This window comes from Lithobates pipiens, unplaced genomic scaffold, assembly GCF_037356315.1.
Source record: "Lithobates pipiens isolate NorthernLeopardFrog02 unplaced genomic scaffold, aLitPip1_a1.2 Scaffold_23, whole genome shotgun sequence".
Taxonomy (NCBI): domain Eukaryota; kingdom Metazoa; phylum Chordata; class Amphibia; order Anura; family Ranidae; genus Lithobates; species Lithobates pipiens.
In genome coordinates this window covers 120,995,842-121,016,039 of record NW_027507785.1, presented here as the reverse complement: position 1 = coordinate 121,016,039, position 20,198 = coordinate 120,995,842, and the positions used below count along the sequence as shown (strand labels likewise).

General features: G+C 43.0%; 1 protein-coding gene across 6 annotated transcripts in view; it reads left to right on the top strand.

The window, feature by feature from the left end:
• LOC143927855 (6-phosphofructo-2-kinase/fructose-2,6-bisphosphatase 4-like) overlaps positions 1 to 20,198 on the top strand; it is a 189,278-nt gene that overhangs the window by 121,821 nt on the left and 47,259 nt on the right. For all 6 annotated transcript variants that reach the window (XM_077452282.1, XM_077452285.1, XM_077452283.1 and 3 more), the window contains exons 6-7: positions 2,574 to 2,630; positions 15,562 to 15,683. In XM_077452282.1, the coding sequence (XP_077308408.1) occupies positions 2,574 to 2,630; positions 15,562 to 15,683 (179 nt within the window). The remainder of the gene's footprint in view (positions 1 to 2,573; positions 2,631 to 15,561; positions 15,684 to 20,198) is intronic.

Here is a 20,198-nt window from a genome sequence, read left to right as displayed (position 1 = left end):
TTTTGTATAGTAGTAACAAGCTGAGCAGCATTGCATTTTATGTTCATATTTGTTTCTCCCCCTTCTCAATACAAATCTGTTAAGTTTTTAGTTACAAAATTCTGCCCTTTTTTAAATCCTAAGGCTTTGGACACATGGGCTGTGATTTTTACAGAAGTACAGCAAACTTTCATGTTGACTTACAAAGCCTTTGGATGGCTTAGGCCCCTTTCACACTGAGTCGCTTTGCAGACACTACAGCGCTAAATATTGCGCCTGCAAAGCACCCTGAAAGACCCTCTGCTGTCTCTCCAGTGTGCAAGCCGCATCTTTGGTGCGGTGTATTTACCGCTCCTAAAATGCCCCTTCCCATAGAAAACAATGGGGAAGCGCTGCAAACCCGCCTGCAAAGCGCCGCTGCAGTGCGGGTGGCTTTAACCCTTTTTCGGGTGCTAGTGGGGGTTAAAACTGCCCCGCCAGTGGCCGCATAGCGCTGCCAAAACGCCGCTAAATATAGCACAGTTTTACCGCTAGCGCCCGCAACGCCCCAGTGTGAAAGTAGCCTTAGTCTTTTAAAGCACCTCTTTGCGTCCCAGTTTTAATGTCAATTGCATATCCTAATGGGAGCGCCTACTCTGTTATCATTTTTGCCACTGCTTGAGACTTGTTTGAAATATGTTGGCAGCTTTCTTAACCCCTTCACACCGACATAACATGTGCACAATATGCAGACTTGTTGGACTGGGCTTTTTGCTTTGGGGCCACATCTATCTGTCTTGGAGCTGGCAGTGTGCTGCACAGAGCCCTGGGTCCCGTACTAACAATCGGGGCCCAGAAGTGAGAAGGAAATCTCTTTTCGGCCATGCGTTTTGTCACTTTAACCCTTTTTCCTGCCAACGCCATTTTTTACTTGGTTTAAAAAATAAAAAAATTGGGCCTGAAGATTAGTTTAAAACTTCCAAATATTATATATTTTCTGAAAGCTGACAAACTGGAGAAATGGTGTGTGTGTGTGTGTGTGTGTGTGTGTGTGTGGGGTGGTTTATCGAGCGTTGGATTTCAGGGGAAAAAAAATGCACTAAAGTTTATCTTATGGCATACAAATACAATGCATTATCCAATATCTTTTGCTAAAAGATTACATTGCCCTGAGTAAATGAATATCCAACAACATATCAAGCTTTTATTGCATGCACCTGCAAAACGGCAATGAACTTCAGTACCCTATATTTTCCATAGGTGATGCTTTTTAAAGTCCCCTCAGGTCATCACTTTAGACTAGGCTATAAATAATGGCCCTAGACTTTTTGCTCTCACTCTGACATGCGCGGCGATATGCAACATCACTGAGTGTCTACATTTGTGTAACACTGAGAACTGAGCGATCGAACACCGCAGATCACCCGGCTCTCACACCTCTGTGAGCTTCTGAATGTCTCTATTCTGCTTACCAGAAAAATTTGACTACTTTATTTAAAAAGTGAGTCAAACAAAGCTTTAGCAGGATCATTTTTCTGGTAAGCAGAATATAGAGCACATGAGGCGTTTCTGTGGTTTGCAGTGAAGGATTATTCACTCGTTCCTGGAAGACTATCTGCATAGAAGATTTTCTTTGATTTTTATTGGGACTATTTTTCCTGGCATATTGGCTAATTTATTGTTATGAACGCGTGTCTATATCGCACCAGTAGCTCAATTGTTATTTGGTATATTGTGTTTTTTTTTTTTTTTTTTAGCATATTTATGAATCCATTGTTTTTGATTTAAAGAATGCAGGCATACCCCACTTTTAAGTACATAATGGGGTTTATTTACTAAAGCTGAAAAGTGCAAAATCAGGCTCACTTCTGCATAGAAACCAATGCGCTTCTAATCCCAGCTTGTTCAATTAAACTTTGGTAATAAAACCTGGAAGCTCGTTGGTTTCTATGCAGAAGTGAGCCTGATTTTGCACTTTTCACCTTTAGTAAATAAACCCCATTGTGTACTTAAAAGTAGGGTATGCTTGTATCTAGATTATCACGCATATTTATTAGCGCCCTCTTCATATCTTTTAATAACTAATGGTTATTTGTATAGTAGGTAGGTGGCGTGAAGTTGAATAGCTTGCTATCTGCTTACATTTTTAATCGCAAGAGTTCCTTGGAAATGTTTGTCTTTTATATGCAAATCAAATGGGCATTAGAAAGAACTTGCGGGATTTTAATGAACATTTAGGCCCCTTTTTACACTGGCGGAGTCTGCCAGTGGATTTGGCCGCTGAGCAGGCGGATGACTGGTCCAGATTTGCTTCGCTCTGACAGCCTGCTTTTCTCCTTGGGGCTGTTGGATGGCGATGGACAGACTGTCATCCAATCTGATCCCCATCCATCTGGCTTTACCGGACAGGATCGGATGTTGGCAGGGGTTGGGACACATGTCCGTTAACATCATCCGCTCCAGAGGGCAATGGATGGTCTGATCGGGTCCGCCTGGAAAAACCTGACAGGTGGACCCAATCGGTCCATCAGTGTGTAAGTAGCCTTTAACATGTCTGGCTTACTTCGAAATAGCCATGAACTAAAAATGTCTCTCTTCTTCTCTTACATATAAAGACGTTCTTTGTGGAATCGGTATGTGTTGACCCTGAAGTTATTGCGGAGAACATTGTGGTAAGCTGTATAGTAATCTTTTTATCATTTGTTCTTACTTTTGAATATGAAGGGATAAAGATTTAAAATAAACCTATGACAACTCTCCTGTACATGCAATATTCATATACTAAATGCTGCTTTTTCTGCTATTATTAGTTTGTATAAGGAAGGGTTAGTCTGCCTTGTGTAGGTTACAAGTCATCTACTTCTAGTGTACTTTGTGCAAGACAGACCCATTCCAGATTTCCCTGAGGGCTACAGTATTCTAAAGCAGTTTAGGCTAAGATTATGCAAACTGATGGGTCGCTCCCATTTACTGTTCATGTATAAGCATGAGCAAACCAAAGAGGTCCTTATTGGTTCAGCATTGTTACCTTCCTTTTACTAAGTCAGATGGCTTTGAAGTGGTTGTAAACCCTCCCCCACAACTTTGTCCCATGTAAATCGGCATAAAAAATCCTGATGAACACTGCTTGTAGATATCTCCTTACTTAGTATTTTTGTAATCCTTGTTGTTCTGTAGAATGAAGTCACTGAGCATACGTAGATCTCCCCTGATTTACGGCACACTCTGTGTGCTTATCTATCTGTTATCAGGACTTCCTACGGCACAACACTGAACTCTGCTAATCACTCAGAGCTTCCGTCTACACACCATGTGACCTCACATACAGTCTAAACTTGGCCATTACTGCAGTCTTATCAGTTGATAAGTCTGACAAAGGGAAACATTACACATTGGCACAAGTAAGCTATGAACAGGGAAGCAGGGTTGCCATAGAAATGTTGGATTGAGAAGGAGGCTTGGTTAACAGTACAGGAAGTACTCAATGTAAGGGTGGAAATGCACTCCACTGTGGACTCAGAAAAATATACTTAAGATGGTGCTGCCTAACCCCTGGAAACAAGTTTATTTTGAAAGCTTCTTTAAACAGTAAGTAATATGCAATTTGGGCTGGATTACAGTGGCTATAGTCTGATAATGACTTATTATAATGGACTAAATGAAAAGAAGCATCAGAGTGGGAGCGTTTACTTCCTCTTTAAGGAAATTTATCAAGGGTAACATGTAGGCTTCCATAGTTGACCTGACTTGGAAATGCTAGTTGTCTGGCTGTCATGCTGATCCAATAATCTTAATACTTGTAACAACCACAGCGTTTCTCCGTGGTTGTTTTTTTGTTTTGTTTTTTGTGCTTGCTGTACCCCGGGTGAACTCAGATAACACTCTGGTTGAGAAATGCTGCTTTAAATCACTGAGCTGATCGATTTGAGTTTTGACTTATCTCAGACTTTGCATGCTTATGCAGGGTCAGTACCTCAAAGAATGATTAGCCCAACTCCAGGAAAAGTAAAAATGCTCCCTTACAGCGTGGCTGTGCTGTCTGTGACTATATGGGAGGAGCTCTGGTGGTGGTCACATGAATGCATTAAAATAAAAAAAACGAAATGTAAATAGCATTGTGACAAATCCATGAAGGCAAGGCTGCAATGTGTTTTTGTTTTATATAATGTTGCTTAGATTATAGTTTTAATCAATGAGCAATCCTAAACAATGGATCAATGCGCAAATGCTCGACTATCCATCGCGATCCTTGAGCTGCCTCAAGTGAAATGTCGTGGTGGCTGAAAAGACTACAAAGATTTTTGGCACCCATGTGTTTTAAATTGCACAACACTCTTTACATTGTGGGGTGTGTATTTTATTTTTTTGTTTTTTTAACCTAATCAGTCATGTGACTGCAAGAGCTCCACCCATATATTGCACATGGGCTTTCTGAAGGGAGACATATCAATTGACTGACTTAAAACTAAACTACCTTTTTAGAAAAATAAGCCGGTATCCCTCCTCTGCTGCTCTGGCCGACTTCAGGTGCTGCATGGGCCTTGGCGAATTTACGAAAAAAAGGGTAAATTAAAAACATTTCACAAAAAAGGTGCAATTTAAAATGTACAAATATTTGTTGTTTAACTCCAATACAGTTTTAACTTTTATATTTACTATGAATTTTGTACACTTTTGCCATGTATGAATCCACTATTAACGATTTTAGTGTATTTTTAGCGAAAATGTTAAAATTAAATTAAATCTTAAAAATCAGTAGCACCTTTATTTTAGTGGCCATGTGCTTTCCGAAAATTTATGGTTGGGGGGGGGGGGGGGGGGGGGAGGGGGTCTTTTACAAATTCTGAAAGCTGTAAGTGAAAGGAAAACATTCCAGCTTTTCTAAACCTTTTGCGTACGTCATTTTTTGCTATTTCTCAAAAAGACTCAATTTAAAAGTGCCATTTGTTTATTAACTTGATACAGGCAAGCTTTTATTTTTAGCAGGAATTTTGTAAAATTTGAGGTTTGTATCTACTAATAATTTTAGTGTATTTTTAGCGAAAATATTGCTTTGGCAAACATTTGCACAAATATCGTGGGGTCTTAAAACACCTTCTTTTTATTCTACAGGTCCTATGATTTCAGAAAATATATGGTTTGAGGGGCCTTTAACCGCTTGCCGACCACTGCACGCCTATATACGTCGGCACAATGGCAGTGGTGGGCAAATGGGAGTACATGTACGTCCCCTTTAATTGGCGGGGCTTGCAGGCGCACACCTGCCGCTGTCATATGAGTTGAAGCCCACCCCCCCCTCCCACAGTTTGAAAGTTAGAATCACTCCCTAGGACCCCTTCATCGCTCCCTGGTGGTTAACCCCTTCTCTGCCAGTGTCATTTACACAGTAATTTGTGCATTTTTATTACTCCGATCTCTGTATAAATTGCAATGGTCCCAAAAATGTGTCAAAATTGTCCGACGTGTACGCCATAATGTCTGTCTCGATAAGATTGTCGCCGTTGCTAAAAAAAATAAATAAAAACTATCCCTTATTTAGTAGACACTAACTTTTGCGCAAACCCATCAATATACGCTTATTGCATTTTTTTTTTTTTTTTTTTTTTTTTTTTTTACCAAAAATATGTAGAAGAATACATAGCCTAAACTGAGGGGGGGAAAGTGTGTGTGTGTAAATCTATAAAAAAAAAGTTTTTTTTTTTTTTTTTTTTTTTTTTTTTTTTTTTTAACCACTTGACCACTGGGCACTTAAACACCCTTAATAACCAGACCAATTTTCAGCTTTCGGTGCTCTCGCATTTTGAATGACAATTACTCAGTCATGCAACACTGGACCTATATGAAATTTTTGTCCTTTTTTTCACACAAATAGAGTTTTCTTTTGGTGGTATTTAATCACCGCTGGGTTTTTTTTTTTTTGTGCTATAAAAGAAAAAATACCGAAAATTCTGTAAAAAAACGAATTTTTCTTTGTTTCTGTTAGAAAATTTAGCAGATTAGTAATTTTTTCTTCATAAATTTTGGCCAAAATTTATACTACTACATATCTTTGGTAAAAATAAGTACAAATTGGTGGATATTATTTGGTCTTTGTGAAAGTTATAGAGTCCACAAGCTATGGTGCGAATAGCTGAAAATTGATCACACCTGAAGGACTGACGGCCTATTTCAATTCTTGAGACCCTAACATGCCAGAAAAGTACAAATACCCCCCAAATGACCCCTTTTTGGAAAGAAGACATTCCAAGGTATTTAGTAAGAGGCATGATGAGTTTTTTGAAGTTGTAATTTTTTCCCACAATTCTTTGCAAAATCAAGATTCTTTTTACTTTTTTTTTTTTTTTTTCACAAAATTGTCATATTATCAGGTTATTTCTCACACACAGCATATGCATACCACAAATTACACCCCAAAACACATTCTGCTATTACTCCCGAGTATGGTGATACCACATGTGTGAGACTTTTACACAGCGTGGCCACATACAGAGGCCCAACATGCATGGAGCGCCATCAGGTGTTCTGGAGCACCCAGGACAATTCTGACATTTCTCTCCTACATGTAAAAATCATAATTTATTTGCTAGAAAATTACATAGAACTCCAAAACATTATATATGTTTTTTTAGCAAACACCCTGGAGAATACAATGGTGGTCTTTGCAACTTTTTATCTCGCACGGTATTTGCGCAGTAATTTTTCGAATGCTTTTTTTTGGAAAAAAAACTGTTTTGTGCTTAAAAAAAAAAAAAAACACAGTAAAGTTAGCCCAATTTTTGCATAATGTGAAAGATGAAGTTACGCTGAGTAAATAGATACCTAATATGTCACTCTTCAAAATTGCACACGCTCGTGGAATGGCGGCAAACGTCGCTACTTAAAAATCCCCATAGGCGACGATTTACATTTTTTTTACTGGTTATATGTTTTGAGTTACAGAGGAGGTCTAGGGCTAGAATTATTTCTCTCGCTCTAACGTTCGCAGCGATACCTCACATGTGTGGTTTGAACACCGTTTTCATATGTGGGCGGGACTTACGCATGCGTTCGCTTCTGCATGCGAGCACATGGGGACAGGGGCGCTTTAAAAAAAACATTTTTTTTTATTGTTCATTTTACTTTATTTATTTTAGTTTGACATTTTTTTCCCCAAAAATAATTTTTTTGATCACTTTTATTCCTATTACAAGGAATGTAAACATCCCTTGTAATAGGAATATGGCATGACAGGTCCTCTTTACAGTGAGATATGGGGTCAATAAGACCCACATCTCACCTCTAAGCTGGGAAGCCTGAAAAAAAAAAGATTCTGGCTTTGATCGTATTAGCGATTCGGTAGAAGCACCGGAGGGCGGAGGGCGGCGGGAGATGTCTATGGCTGGGTATTGCAGGGTATCACCGACTATGGCTGGGTATCTCAGAGCATGGTGTTGCAGAGTACTGCGTTGCAGAGCATTGCAGGGTATTGGCGGGTGTTGCAGAGTGTTGCAGGGTATTGGCGGGTGTTGCAGAGCATTGCAGAGTGTTGCAGGGTATCGGCGGGGGTTGCAGAGCATTGCAGAGTGTTGCAGGGTATCGGCGGGGGTTGCAGAGCATTGCAGAGTGTTGCAGGGTATTGGCGGGTGTTGCAGAGTGTTGCAGGGTGTTGCAGAGCGTTGCGGAGTGTTGCAGGGCATTGCGGAGTGTTGCAGGGCATTGCGGAGTGTTGCAGGGCATTGCGGAGTGTTGCAGGGCATTGCGGAGTGTTGCAGGGCATTGCGGAGTGTTGCAGGGCATTGCGGAGTGTTGCAGGGCATTGCGGAGTGTTGCAGGGCATTGCGGAGTGTTGCAGGGCATTGCGGAGTGTTGCAGGGCATTGCGGAGTGTTGCAGGGCATTGCGGAGTGTTGCAGGGCATTGCGGAGTGTTGCAGGGCATTGCGGAGTGTTGCAGGGCATTGCGGAGTGTTGCAGGGCATTGCGGAGTGTTGCAGGGCATTGCGGAGTGTTGCAGGGCATTGCGGAGTGTTGCAGGGCATTGCGGAGTGTTGCAGGGCATTGCGGAGTGTTGCAGGGCATTGCGGAGTGTTGCAGGGCATTGCGGAGTGTTGCAGGGCATTGCGGAGTGTTGCAGGGCATTGCGGAGTGTTGCAGGGCATTGCGGAGTGTTGCAGGGCATTGCGGAGTGTTGCAGGGCATTGCGGAGTGTTGCAGGGCATTGCGGAGTGTTGCAGGGCATTGCGGAGTGTTGCAGGGCATTGCGGAGTGTTGCAGGGCATTGCGGAGTGTTGCAGGGCATTGCGGAGTAATGCAGAGAATTGCAGAGTAATGCAGAGTATTTGCAGGGATTTGAGGGGTTAATTTTCGGTGAGCAGCGATGTGGGCACTGCAGATGCAGCCCACATCGCTGCTGACACCGATCTCTTCCCCCTCCGCTGTACCGATCGGTACAGAGAGGGGGAGGGAGGAACCGGCGTCATAACATGACGCCGGCTTGTTTACAAGTGATCACTCCGTCATTTGACGGAGCGATCACGTGGTAAACGGCCGCGATGAGCGGCCGTTTACCGTGATTCGTGATGCGCCGGGTCCACTGGACCCAGCGGTCACGGATGCTCTCGTGTGCGCGCCCCAGGGGGCGCGCGAGAGCAGAATTCTGGGAGGCCGTTAATTAACGGCCTCTTAGAGTTAAACAACCGCCCTGATGCCGTTAATCGGCAATGGGCGGTTGTTAAGTGGTTAATATTATAGCAAAAAAAAAGTGAAGAGAAAAAATAATTTTTTTTTTTTATTTTTTTTTCGTCCTCTTTCTGTCTAAAGCGCAAAAAAACAAACACAGCGGTGATCAAATACCACCAAAAGAAAGCTCTATTTGTGTGAAAAAAAGGACGTCAATTTTGTTTGGGTGCAATGTCGCATGACTGTGCAATTGTCGGTTAAAGCGACGCAGTGCCGAATTGCAAAAAGTGCTCTGGTCAGGAAGGGGGTAAAATCTTCCGTGGCTGAATCGGTTAACAAACTCTGAAAGCTGTAAGGGAACAATGAAAACCTGTCTTCACTACTTTGCAAAAAGCCAGAATTTAAAAAAAATCTAATTGTTATTAACTCAATACAGATTAAGCTTTTATATTTAGTAGGAATTAAATTGTACTGCAATATCTGCTAATAATTTTAGTGTATTTTAACATATATATTGTTTTGATAAACAAATATCATTGTGCCCTAAAAATCAGCATCTTATTTGTATTCTACTGGTCATGTGCATTCAGAAAATATATGGCTTGGGGGGGATCTTTAGCAAACTCTAAAAGCTGTAAGGGAAAAATAAAAAAAGCAATGGAAGAGTGTAAAAATGGAGCACAGGGCCTGGCAGCAAAAAGGTTAAAGCGTATGGGTTTATCCGCTTGCCCATCAGCCACTGCAGTTGTACTGCGGCAACATGGCTTGGCTGCGCGAATCGCCGTCATGTTGCGTTGCTTTCACAATTGTCCACTAGGGATGCACGCACTCCCTGCTTGCCCAAGGAGCCGATGCGAGTGCCCGGGGCACACGCAGAACGGGGATCTGTGTGTGTGTAAACAGTTTCCGGTTCTCTGAGGGGATAACAGATTGTCTGTTCATACAGAGTATGAACAGCGATCTGTCATCTCCCCTACACAGTCCCCTCCCCCCTTCAGATAGAACACACAATCGGGACACACATTAACCCCTTGACCCCCCCCCCCCCCGGTTAACCCCTTCCTTGCCAGTGACCTTTTTACAGTAATCAATGCATTTTTATAGCGCTGATCACTGTAAAAATGGCAATGGTCCCAGAAATGTGTCAAAATTGTCCCGACGTGTCCTCCATAATGTCGCAATCCCAATAAAAGTTGCAGATCGCCACCATTACTAGTATAAAAAGTAAAAATGCCATAACTTTCTCCTATTTTGTAGATGCTATAACTTTTGCGCAAACCGATTTTTTTGTTTTTTTTTTTTGAAAAAAAAAGAAAAGTAAAATGCATATTGGCCTGAACCGAGGAAAAAAATATTAAATATATTTTTGGGGATATGGCTGAGTATAGCTGGGTATTGCAGAGGATGGATGGATGAGCATTGCAGAGTGTGGCACTGACCTGTGGAAATGTGGAAACTGACACTGAATCTTCTTTTGGGTTATTTATTTGAAACGGAAACAGTCTTTCAATAAGGGTAAAGGGTTAGTTCAGGTACTTTAGACTGCAAAAAATATAGGAAGTCCTTTATAGAAAATCCAGAAAATAAAGAGCGTTTCACAACTGGATTTTACAACCCCCGGATATACCTCCTCTCACTAGGCCTAGCAGCCAGTAGGGTGTTAAGTAAAGTCTCTGTCACAGACTTGAGCGTAGAATATTTGAGAGTCTCTGCCACAGACTCGAGGTGAACACTTGAGCGTTACTGAGGGGCGTGGACAAACTTAAGCAGCTATCATATGGTACCAGTATCTGTCGATCCGGTGATACCGTATGAGTGTTGATCCAGGTAGCGTCCTTCAACCTAGCCTCCAGGCTCCTTTAGAGAAGCCACCCTTGCGCACGGCCTTCTCCTGAAGAGTCCTCCCCTGGGGTTTTCCAGTTGCTGGGCCTCTCCCTTCAGATGAGACGGCACTGGACCGCCTTTGGAACAATAGGCCCTGAATTCCATTCAGGCCTGTCCCTGCAGTTGCGTTGCCTCGGGCTAGCCAGCCCCAAGACTTGGAATGCATGGTTCCGCACACCAGGCCAGGAGGGCCATGGGGCTGGTCAGGAGGACCAGAGCCAAACTGACAGAAAATAATCTCCGAAATAAAACAGAACGTGATGTCAGTACCTTAAATACCACCTCCCAGAATGCACAGCAGGAGAACACTCCCACGGGGCTGGTTCCGAGAGGACAGTTGCATTCAGTACACCCAGCAAAACTGCATTCTTGCTTTTCCCGGTAGTGACAGCGACGCCTGCGGTCAAGGAGAACCCAGTGCAACCCAGCTGGACTGGTACTGAAACCAGAAATTTAGAAAATTGGCCCCAAAACCCAACTGTGGTTTCAGGAAAATTAACTTTGAAAAAACCATAGCGCCTGCTCGTCAGGAGCCGGCGCTACAAATTCCCCCCTCCCATTTAGACAATGTCCTCATTCGTCTGGGAAGAAAAAAACAGAAATTTACTTTCAGTCCTGAAAGTGGAGTACCTGAACTCAAGTTTGGAATGGGGAAATGGAAAGGAAACAAACATTGAGCATACAATAGGTTGAGCAGTTGACATAAACAAGTCACATTATGCACAAACCCCAATGCCTGACTATCTATATCGCCCACTCTCCAGCAGCTTGATAGATGATCTTGGTGATTCCTGAAAAGAAAACACAAAAAAAAAAACACATACTATGACTACAATCCTAGGAGGCAAAATCCCATTCTCAGCAGAAAATGAGACACTCTCTCCAGTGCTGATAACCTACATGTTTGCGTGCAAACGTGTTGTTCAACTGCCTAGACACCACTAGTGGAGATTGTTTGTTCCCCCAACAGCATAATATAAGACCTATGTGCGCGTTTGATGCAGACCACCTATGGGTCCCTAGCACTTTCTGGCTGTGCATCTCCATGGGGCGATCTATCAATCATTATGGCAGATAACATCTATGAGATATATATATATATATATATACGCACACAACTATTTACTCTTGATATGAGATTTATTCTCGGTTTTTTGTTCATTTACAAAAAAATGACTACAGCTATTTGTTCTCCTTAGATATGCCTCTGAAGAAGGGAATGTTTTCCTGAAACATGTCAGGCGTCTTGGAGTTCACATTATAAAACCATATATGAAACCTTTGTTGCGCAGACTATATATTTATATGTATGGATTTTTATACTGTTCTGTAAAACGATTGTGTATCATTTTTGTGAATAAATTTGTAATATATTTTTTACTTTAGATTTTGGTCTGCCTTAATAGTCCCGCTGTACCGGGGTGTACTGTGAGCTCCTTGTTAGGGGATCTTTCTATTTGCATGTTCTGGGATGTTGGCGGCAATGATAATTTGGAAAGTTTTTGATGCTTTCCTTTATGGTTCATCTTATATAATACATGTTTGCGTGCAATAGTCCAAATGTTTGCGCAGACCCCCACCACCTAGTGGTAAGAGTAACAAATGCAAGTCCTTTTAAACAAGTGCTGTGGCCCATGGATGACCTTGACAGGGAGCTTTCCTCTAGGAAACCTAACTCTGTCTAGCTAGCTCCACAGTCCTTGTAATATTTTTGCAGAAGTAAACTTCAAGGAAAAAAAAAACAGTCTCAGTAATTGCTTTACCAATAAAACCGAGGGTCTGGCAAAGTCAATGTTTTCCCCTTGGCATCGACAGTGGTGATGAAAAATACTACATTGTCTTTTCCCGGCCGGCAAATGACAACTTTATCGGAGTATATGTGTCTCCCAAAGCTTCAATGCCGAAGACACCCGGTGAAGCATTCGTACATAGCAGGGGAACATCCCTGTTTCCTAAAAGGCTTAGGTACTTTCAGATAGTCCAACACATCACTTGCATATCAATGTTCTCGGTGATTCTCAATTTCTAGCATAATTTCCTTGGGGACATAAGTTAACTCCAAACCATATTCGATAGCCACCCACTTGTTCAGCAGCCGCTGGGACCGTGCGAGCCTAGGCAGAGCTCGAGCACTTCCATCCCCGGGAGGCGCACAAGAGTTTGGTGATTTACATACCATAGCAGAAAACAGTCTCTTGGATTCAGGTAATCGAACGGGTTTAGGCAAAGTCACGTCAATAGTTGCAGGGGTTCCCACCCGAGGCGATGCACTCCCTGAATTTAGGGCTAACCAGCCAGAAACATTGCAGGTTGCGGCCAGATCATCTGCATTGGCCCATAACATCTCTTGGGACAAAGTATCAAACAAATCGTCATCCCCTGACAAATTGGACAGGGAATCTATCCGAGTCCTGCAACTCCTCTACTGGCAAATAGTTACGTACAGTCTCACTTAACACAATTTCCCCAGATTTCTCACCCGTATCTGTAGCAGATTCCTTGGGAGCCATCTCCTTCCCCTGATCTGATCCAGGCAAGTTCTGAGTTGAGCCTCAGTAGAGGCTCAACTTTTTGGGGATATTTATTTTTGCAATTTTTTTTTTTTTTTTTTTTATTTCAAAATTATTATTTTTGCAATTTTTTTGTTTTATAGCGCAAAAAATAAAAAGCCCAAGGGCTTTCACACTGGAGTGTTTGCACTGGCAGGGTGTCAGAAAAAGTCCTGCCAGCAGCTTCTTTGGAGCGGTGAAGTCGCCGTTCCTCCATTGCTCCCTCCCATTGAAATCAATGGGGCAACGATGTAATACCGCCGGCAAAACGCCACTGCAGTGGCCTTTTGCGAGCAGATTTAACCCCTTTTCAGCCACTAGCGGGGGTTAACGCACCGCTTTACCGCTGATGTTGGTGGCGGCAACAAGGGGTCTTAATCTTGATCCCCTTTCCAGCTTTACACAGATATTACTCTTGATCGTATGTCTTCATAGAGCTCCTGTTTGCGAGGCATGATTCGCATCTGCTGAGGTTTCTTATGAATAGCAATCATAAAATGTTTGAGTATCTTTTATCAAAGTGGCTCTAAGCCACACCTCCAAACTCATTTCATTATTTGTACTTCAGGCATGGAAACTACTGACTCTAATTAAGTGAATGTAATGTAGGACTGCAGTAATCTGTTATGGGAAATGTGCAGTGTGTTATGCCATTTCAGACTAAAGGATTTCTAGGCTGACAATAGATTTATTTTGGATTGAGAAAATGATTTGGTGTGAATTTTTGAGGTGCATGTGTCAAACCTAAAATTTAAGTTGCTATACAGGCCTATTCACACCAGAAGCTGTGTGTTTTTCATGCATATTTGCATGCAGTTGATGCACATTTTTACATCTGCATTTGTCATTTTGAGGTCACTTTTCTTTCCTTTTATGTGCACTAGGATATGTTACTGTGCATTTTGTACATTTGTACAAAATGCATTGCAGAATGTCTCAACTTTTTCGTTACTATTTTGCCCCACAAAGCTGAATCTGTATTTCAGGAGAAGCAGGAGCTTGATCTTTCCTGGAAAGTAAAGCTTGGGCGCCGGAGCTCCAGGGACATAGGGATTTATTAAAGAGTAATCTAGGTACCTGCAGGGACCACAAGGTGCTTGTACTTCAGCACTGTTATGGTAGCCACTTTTTTAGGCCATCTTAAGTTCAATTTGAATAAGAATTCCAGCTTTCTGTCCACCAGAACCAACTGGAAATATCAATCCCAGAGATTCCCACCCTCTCAGAGCCCTGATCTCTGTGAAATTATTTACACATGAGTGAATATCTTTGCAGTCTTGCAGTAAGCCATTATTCTTTTGGCGTGCTACAAGACCGAAATGGCACCGGATTTCACCACCCACATGAAGGCACAGTAACCCTAGGACCCACCCACATCAACTTCCAGAACTGATACAAGTGACTCCCATAGCCTGCCCTGAAGCCAGAGGCTCAAAGGATCATGGGACATGTAGTATCAGGAATGAAAAGGGAAGGAAACGGGAAGTCAGAACTTTGAAATTCAGCGAAGAGGAGTGGTGACCTATCAAAAACATGCTGCATACAGCTAAAGGAGGTAAGTAAAACACAAACTGATAGCGGGGTTGTGATTCATTCACATGCACAATACAATGCATCTGTTTTAGGGAGGTAAAGCTGGAATTCTTTAAAGCCTAACTCCAATAAAAAATAAATTCAGCCACCAAACTGAACTGCAAATGTTAATTGCTAAGGGCAGAGGATTACGCGGTAAATTCTTACATTAGTCTAGGTTCACACTTTTTTAGGTCAGGAACGCGCATGTTCCTAACCTGCTTATGCATGGGAATGCCCCCACGCATCAGAAACATGGCAATGCCTGCCAGATTGCATTGTTCTGTGGAAACGTTTGACAAGAGAAGTCGGGGACTTTTCCCTCTGTTTCTGCTGGTTGGGCAGCCCATTGAAATGAATATGCTGCCTTTACCCACAGGACACCTGTGAACCTAGCCTTACAGCTTGCTCCAGTGCTGCAAACCAGACTGCTGTGTAAGCTGTGACCAGCTCTAGTCGCACTCCAGCCTCTTCATCATACCATAAAGGGTTAATAATCTTGTATGTGATGACACTGAGGCTCCACCCATAGACTGGGACTTTGGGCAGGCTAGGGTAAATCGGCTACGTGATAGAGCCTCTGGTAGGGTAGGGCATGGGCAGAGGGGCTTGAGCTTTGAAGGAGCATAGGTATGAGATGGTGGTGAAAAGTACTTGCCTTCAATCTAGTCTGAGCAGTTTCTCCCTAATCCTATTATCAGAGTCTGTGCCATGTATTTACCCTATTGCACCATCCTAACCTTTAGAAAACTGTAGCAGTCAGTTGGGAAAAATAAAGCCTAAGTGTTTACTTGGTCTCAGTGTATTCACACCTAATAGCATGCTCGTAAATGATATGCTATCTTCTTTTGACTGCATAAGGCAGTAAATTTATTCCACAGATTTATTTATTTTTATAAAATCTAACCTTCGCTTACAGCAGTGTTCCTCTTTGTTTTATAGCAAGTGAAGTTGGGCAGCCCAGACTATTTAAACTGCACCATTGAAGAAGCCACTGAGGATTTCATGAAGAGGATAGATTGTTACAAGAACTCCTACGAGATGCTGGATGAGAACTTTGATAAGTATGTACTTTCTTACACACAACCCACCTTCTTTAAAGTGGTCCGTAAAATAAAAATTAAAAGTCAGCAGCTACACATACTGCAGCTGCTGGCTTTTAATAAATGGACACTTACCTGTCCTGCAGTCCCTCCATTCCGGCACCACAGCTGATGTTTCCATCAGCTGTCAGGTGCTGCCATTGCAGGTAAGGGAACCCGGCAGTGTAGCCTTTTCGGTTTTAGGCTGGGGAACCCTACTGCGCATGCGTGAGGCCCCGCTCCTCTCTTATTAGCCCAGCGGTCGAGGGAGGAGGAGGGAGCCCCGCGGTGACATCAGGGCCGCAGCCGAACTCCCGGAAGTGGGAAAGGACACCTGTCAAAGACAGGATACCTGGAGGTATACCTGTCGTCCCCCCCCCCCCAAAAGGTGCCAATTGTGACACGTAGGGGGGGGGGAGGAATCCGATGAGCGGAAGTTCCACTTTGTCAAAGGATTGGGTGGGCCTGACAATCATGGCAAAAGTTGGTACTTTACACTTGTGTATGTTACACTACTGTATGTGAAAAAACTTGTTTGCAGGTGTTAGCTTGTTTTATACCACTTGAAGTCCAGGCAATTTTTAAATGGACAGCAGGTGGTTAAAAAGACGTTTGTATGCCATTAATAGTTTTTAATAGTGGTGTTCTCCTGTATTGCTCAGTCCAATATATTGATTAGTCATAGGTCAGGATAATATGGCCTTCTCTTATAATAACGGTTTTCCCCTGTAATGCCTATTCCTTTTATATTTTTCCCTCCCCCCTTTCCTCTATGCCCACTAACCAGCTAAACACAATCGGGCTGGAATATTTAGATAGAAACTTTACCTCCCTCCTAGGGTACTTCCACACTGCTCTGTAGCAAAATCGTGGTAGAAACGCATTGGTGTTTCAGGTGCGTTTTTGAGTTGCCTGCACCTGTGGAAAATTGAGTTGCGACTCGAATGCACCTAAACCAAAATGCAGTTTTGCTGCGATTTCCATTCATTTCAATGGGTAAACTGAGCAGCTCAGTGGTGTAGTGGTTAGCACTCTCGCCTAGCAGTAAGAAGGGCCGCTGGTTCGAATCCCAACCACGACACTACCTGCCTGGAGTTTGCATGTTCTCCCTGTGCCTGCGTGGGTTTAATTGTTAAATAAGGAGAGGATGTACTGACTCTTATTGCCCAATTATGAGCAAGCGAATTTAAAAAAACTTTTTTGTTGCCATATGATTGAATGATTGATGTGAACTCAGTATAAGTACCATCAGTGAGCATTCACTTTCAAGGAATTCAAAAGTTCCTATTTCTAGAAAAGTGGTGACAGTGCTGTGTGTGTGTGTGTGTGTGTGTGTGTGTGTGTGTGTATATGAAAGAGCAGCATTGTCTCACTTAAAAGTGTGCTCAGCACATTTGCCTGAAATTGTGTAAATTGAGTGTGCTTTCAAAAATAAAGCAATGACTATAGACCCATTGCTTTCTTTTTTCAAAGGTACTCGCAAACCTTTTCATACCATAGGAGTGCGCACAGGGTGTGCCTGGGCACACCCTAATCACCCTATGTGTTGCAGATTCCCCCTGCGTGTTTTTTATTTTTTTGTTTTGTTTTTTGGACAGTAAAAGTTTTTTATTTAGTTGAAAATCAACAAGAAAAAAAGAGAGGATTACAAACAAAGCAATGACAGGATGGTAGATAGTTTCTGCATATTATATGGGTGAATAAACCTTTGTCAGGATCGTGTATAAAAAAAAAATGGAGGGAACTGGGGGGGGGGGGTCGGGGAGGGAGAAGAGGAGGAAGGGGGGGGGGGTCGGGGAGGGAGAAGAGGAGGAAGGTGGGGGCGGGGGGGAGGAAAGCAGGCCCATGAGCATCAATTGCCCATATTGGCTTGCTGTTAACAGATAATGTTATACTCGCCACAAGTCTCAACCACACACATCCCTCCAGTTCGACCAGTTTTTGTCACATTTAGCCAGACAATTTCTACTTTCATACGTAATTTTATAAAGCAATAAGACTTTATCGTATTGGGCCATGCAGATCTTGTAGGTGGTTCCACACCCCTCCACCTCAGAAGGATTTCTCTTCTAGCGTAGAATAGGGTGAAAGTCATGCATAATTTGGTGTACCTGTCCCCTTCAAAGTCTCCCCGGTAACTAAGGAGGAAAAGGAGGGGGTCTAGTGATATCTCATTTCCACAGACCTCAGTCAGGGTGTCTGCCACTTCCCGCCAGAATGGGCAAATTTTTTGGCAAGACCAGACCATTTGGAAGAAGGAGCCCTGTTCAAGGGAGCATCTGGTACATAGCGGGCTAAGGGAGGGATATATATTGTAAAAGTCTCTCCTGTGGAGTATAGTATGAGACAACTTCCCAAATCTCCTCGTCGAGGTTGGGGATATCCCTTCTCCATTTTCGGCCGAGGTGTCGGTATCATGTGTTACTGTAAGGTAGAGATAATGAGGAAAGGGGTTTACCAGTCACTCCCGAAATAAGAAGCCTCTCAATTGAGTCCAATTCCAGGGTGATGGGATTTGGGAAGTGTGACGTGAGGGCATGCCGGAGTTGGCAGTATCTAAACTGAAAGGAGCCAGGAAGGCCATAGGTCAGTTTCATCTCCTGGAATGTCATGAGCTTACCGTTTGGCATTACATGTCAGTGTCGGGATTCCCCTTTTGGCCCATGATGTTTAAATGTGGGAGGGGGTACCCCATATAGAGGTGTGGGGGGAGATAGTCGATGGCCTAATCCCCATAGCCCTAGAGCACTGCCACACTCGTATAACAGTCCTCATAGGCCCTGTTACCCTAGGATGTGCTTTGCATTCCCTGAAAAATGTGGGGAAACCGTGCTCCCGGAAGTAGGGAGGGCAGCAGCCGCTCCATGAAGGAAACCAGCTCAGAGTCCTTAGCGCCCTCTGGGAGGCCGAGGACCCGCAAGTTGTTGCGGTTCTTGGGCATCCTGGCCTCCAGAATCCTCACCTTGGATTTTGGAGTCTGGAGGTCCGCATGGTGATCTCTCAGGGTGTCCTCCATGCCGGAGACCCCTCGCTCCCTGAACCTGTCCATGTCTTGGCGGATAAGGGCCGTCTCCGCCTGTACATGGTCAATCTTCATAGTTGGAATGAACTGGCATGTTGTAATCGCCAACGTGAGGGCATCGGAAGCAAGAGTTCCAGTCTGTATAGCACCCTCAGGCAGGGGCACGGTCTGGGTCTCCATGTGGCATTCTGTGGGGGGAGAAGGCGTGCAGATAGCTGCAGCAGTACATTTCTTCTGTGCTCCCCTTTTTTGCTCCTTTTCATTCCCCGAAGTGTGGGGGGACAATCGGCAGAGTGTCTGGGCAGATTCGTGTGGGTTCCACGTCAGGATATCGGAGGATGAGATTTCCGGATTGGGGGCTCGGCAAGCGTCCGTTACCAGCGCCATCTTGGACACGCCCCCTATATCTGTACTTTAAAAATAAGTTCACCTTCATCCATGATGTAATATAGGGGATAACATGAGTTGTACCTAAGGCCCCTTTCACCTTTGTGCGATGTGTCCTGCAATTTGGGACTGCAAAGTCGCATGACAAGTCATAACCCATGATTTCCAATAAGTACCAGTCATATCTGGACGATTTCAAAGTAGTCCCTCCACTACTTTTGGTCTGACTTTAATGCAGCTTGAGGTCCATAGACCTTAAGATTACACAGGCATTGCTTCAAGTCACATCAAAATCGTGCAACTCTAAAGAGGAAGTAAATCCTCTTTATTACTCTGCAAAGGTAAAGCATAATGAGCTACTATGCAGCGCATAGTACCCCATTATGTGTCACTTACCTGAAAACGAAGCCTGCGATGTCACCGCTGTCCCCACTATCAGCGAGCGTCCTTCACCCCTCTACATTCCTGGCCTGACATGCAGTGCAAGAGGTATAGCTTCTAAACCTTTAACCTTTTGTTAGGACAGTGTTCAAATCTAGTGATGAATGCCTAATAATAATCTATCTGCACAGTACAGGCAGGGCTAATTATGGCAAATCTAATTGCCCAGCCGCCCTTATAACCAAAGAACCGGAATAAAGCATCTAAAAAGAAAAGGGTAAGCTACACTTTTTTATTTTTTTTTTTTTCTCTGCTATGTGAATGAAAACCTATAACAAATCTAAAACAAGTTTTTTTCATTTGGCTTCAAAATGGAAGTGTGTGTGTGTGTGTGTGTTTGTTTTTTTTCTTTTTTTTTTTTTTTTTTGTGAAGATTGGAAAATTATTCTTTTTGTTATGCGTTTTGCCTCAGGAATTGCCTGAATGATTAATTATATTGAGTAATTTTCTTTAAATACACAGCTGGAACAATATGACTACAGACTGAATATTGAATTAAATGAATATTCACTAGACCTGTATTCACAATAAATATTTAATGTAAGATTGTCTGTCCATCCACAAACGTAATATAATTTTATAGATTATGAAGAGATGTTTTATAGAGAGATTGATATTTTATACATCTAAACACAATTTTGTATATT